At 54.7% G+C, this 258-nt stretch overlaps 1 protein-coding gene across 1 annotated transcript in view; it reads right to left on the bottom strand.

Annotated features, from left to right (window-relative positions):
• Window positions 1-92: 92 nt before the first annotated feature.
• EMH_0027500 (uncharacterized protein) overlaps window positions 93-258 on the bottom strand; it is a gene marked incomplete at both ends in the record, with an annotated part of 438 nt that continues 272 nt past the window's right edge. Inside the window, one exon of the mRNA XM_013494037.1 lies at window positions 93-258. Coding sequence (XP_013349491.1) covers window positions 93-258 — 166 coding nt within the window.

The raw sequence follows: 258 nt of genomic DNA, 5'->3' as shown, positions 1-258 counted from the left end.
GTCTCCCGCTGCGGCCTCCTCCTCTGCTGCTTCTATCTTTGTCTATCTCTCTCTCTCTTTCTCTTTCTCTTTCTCTCTCTCTGTTTCTTTCTCTATCTCTGTCTCTGTCTCTGTCTCTGTCTCTGTTTCTGCTGCTGCGGTAAGAGGCCCCACCATACTCTAGAGATGTTCTCCTGCTGCTGCGGTGTGACCCCGTGGGCAGCAGCAGCCGCATCTGCTGCTGCTGCTGCTGCTGCTGCTGCTGCTGCTGTTGAGAGT

The sequence above is a fragment of the Eimeria mitis genome, genomic scaffold (assembly GCF_000499745.2).
Source record: "Eimeria mitis Houghton genomic scaffold, Emh_scaff1013, whole genome shotgun sequence".
NCBI lineage: Eukaryota > Apicomplexa > Conoidasida > Eucoccidiorida > Eimeriidae > Eimeria > Eimeria mitis.
The sequence above is the reverse complement of the archived record's forward strand: the minus strand, read 5'-3'. Positions and strand labels throughout refer to the sequence as shown.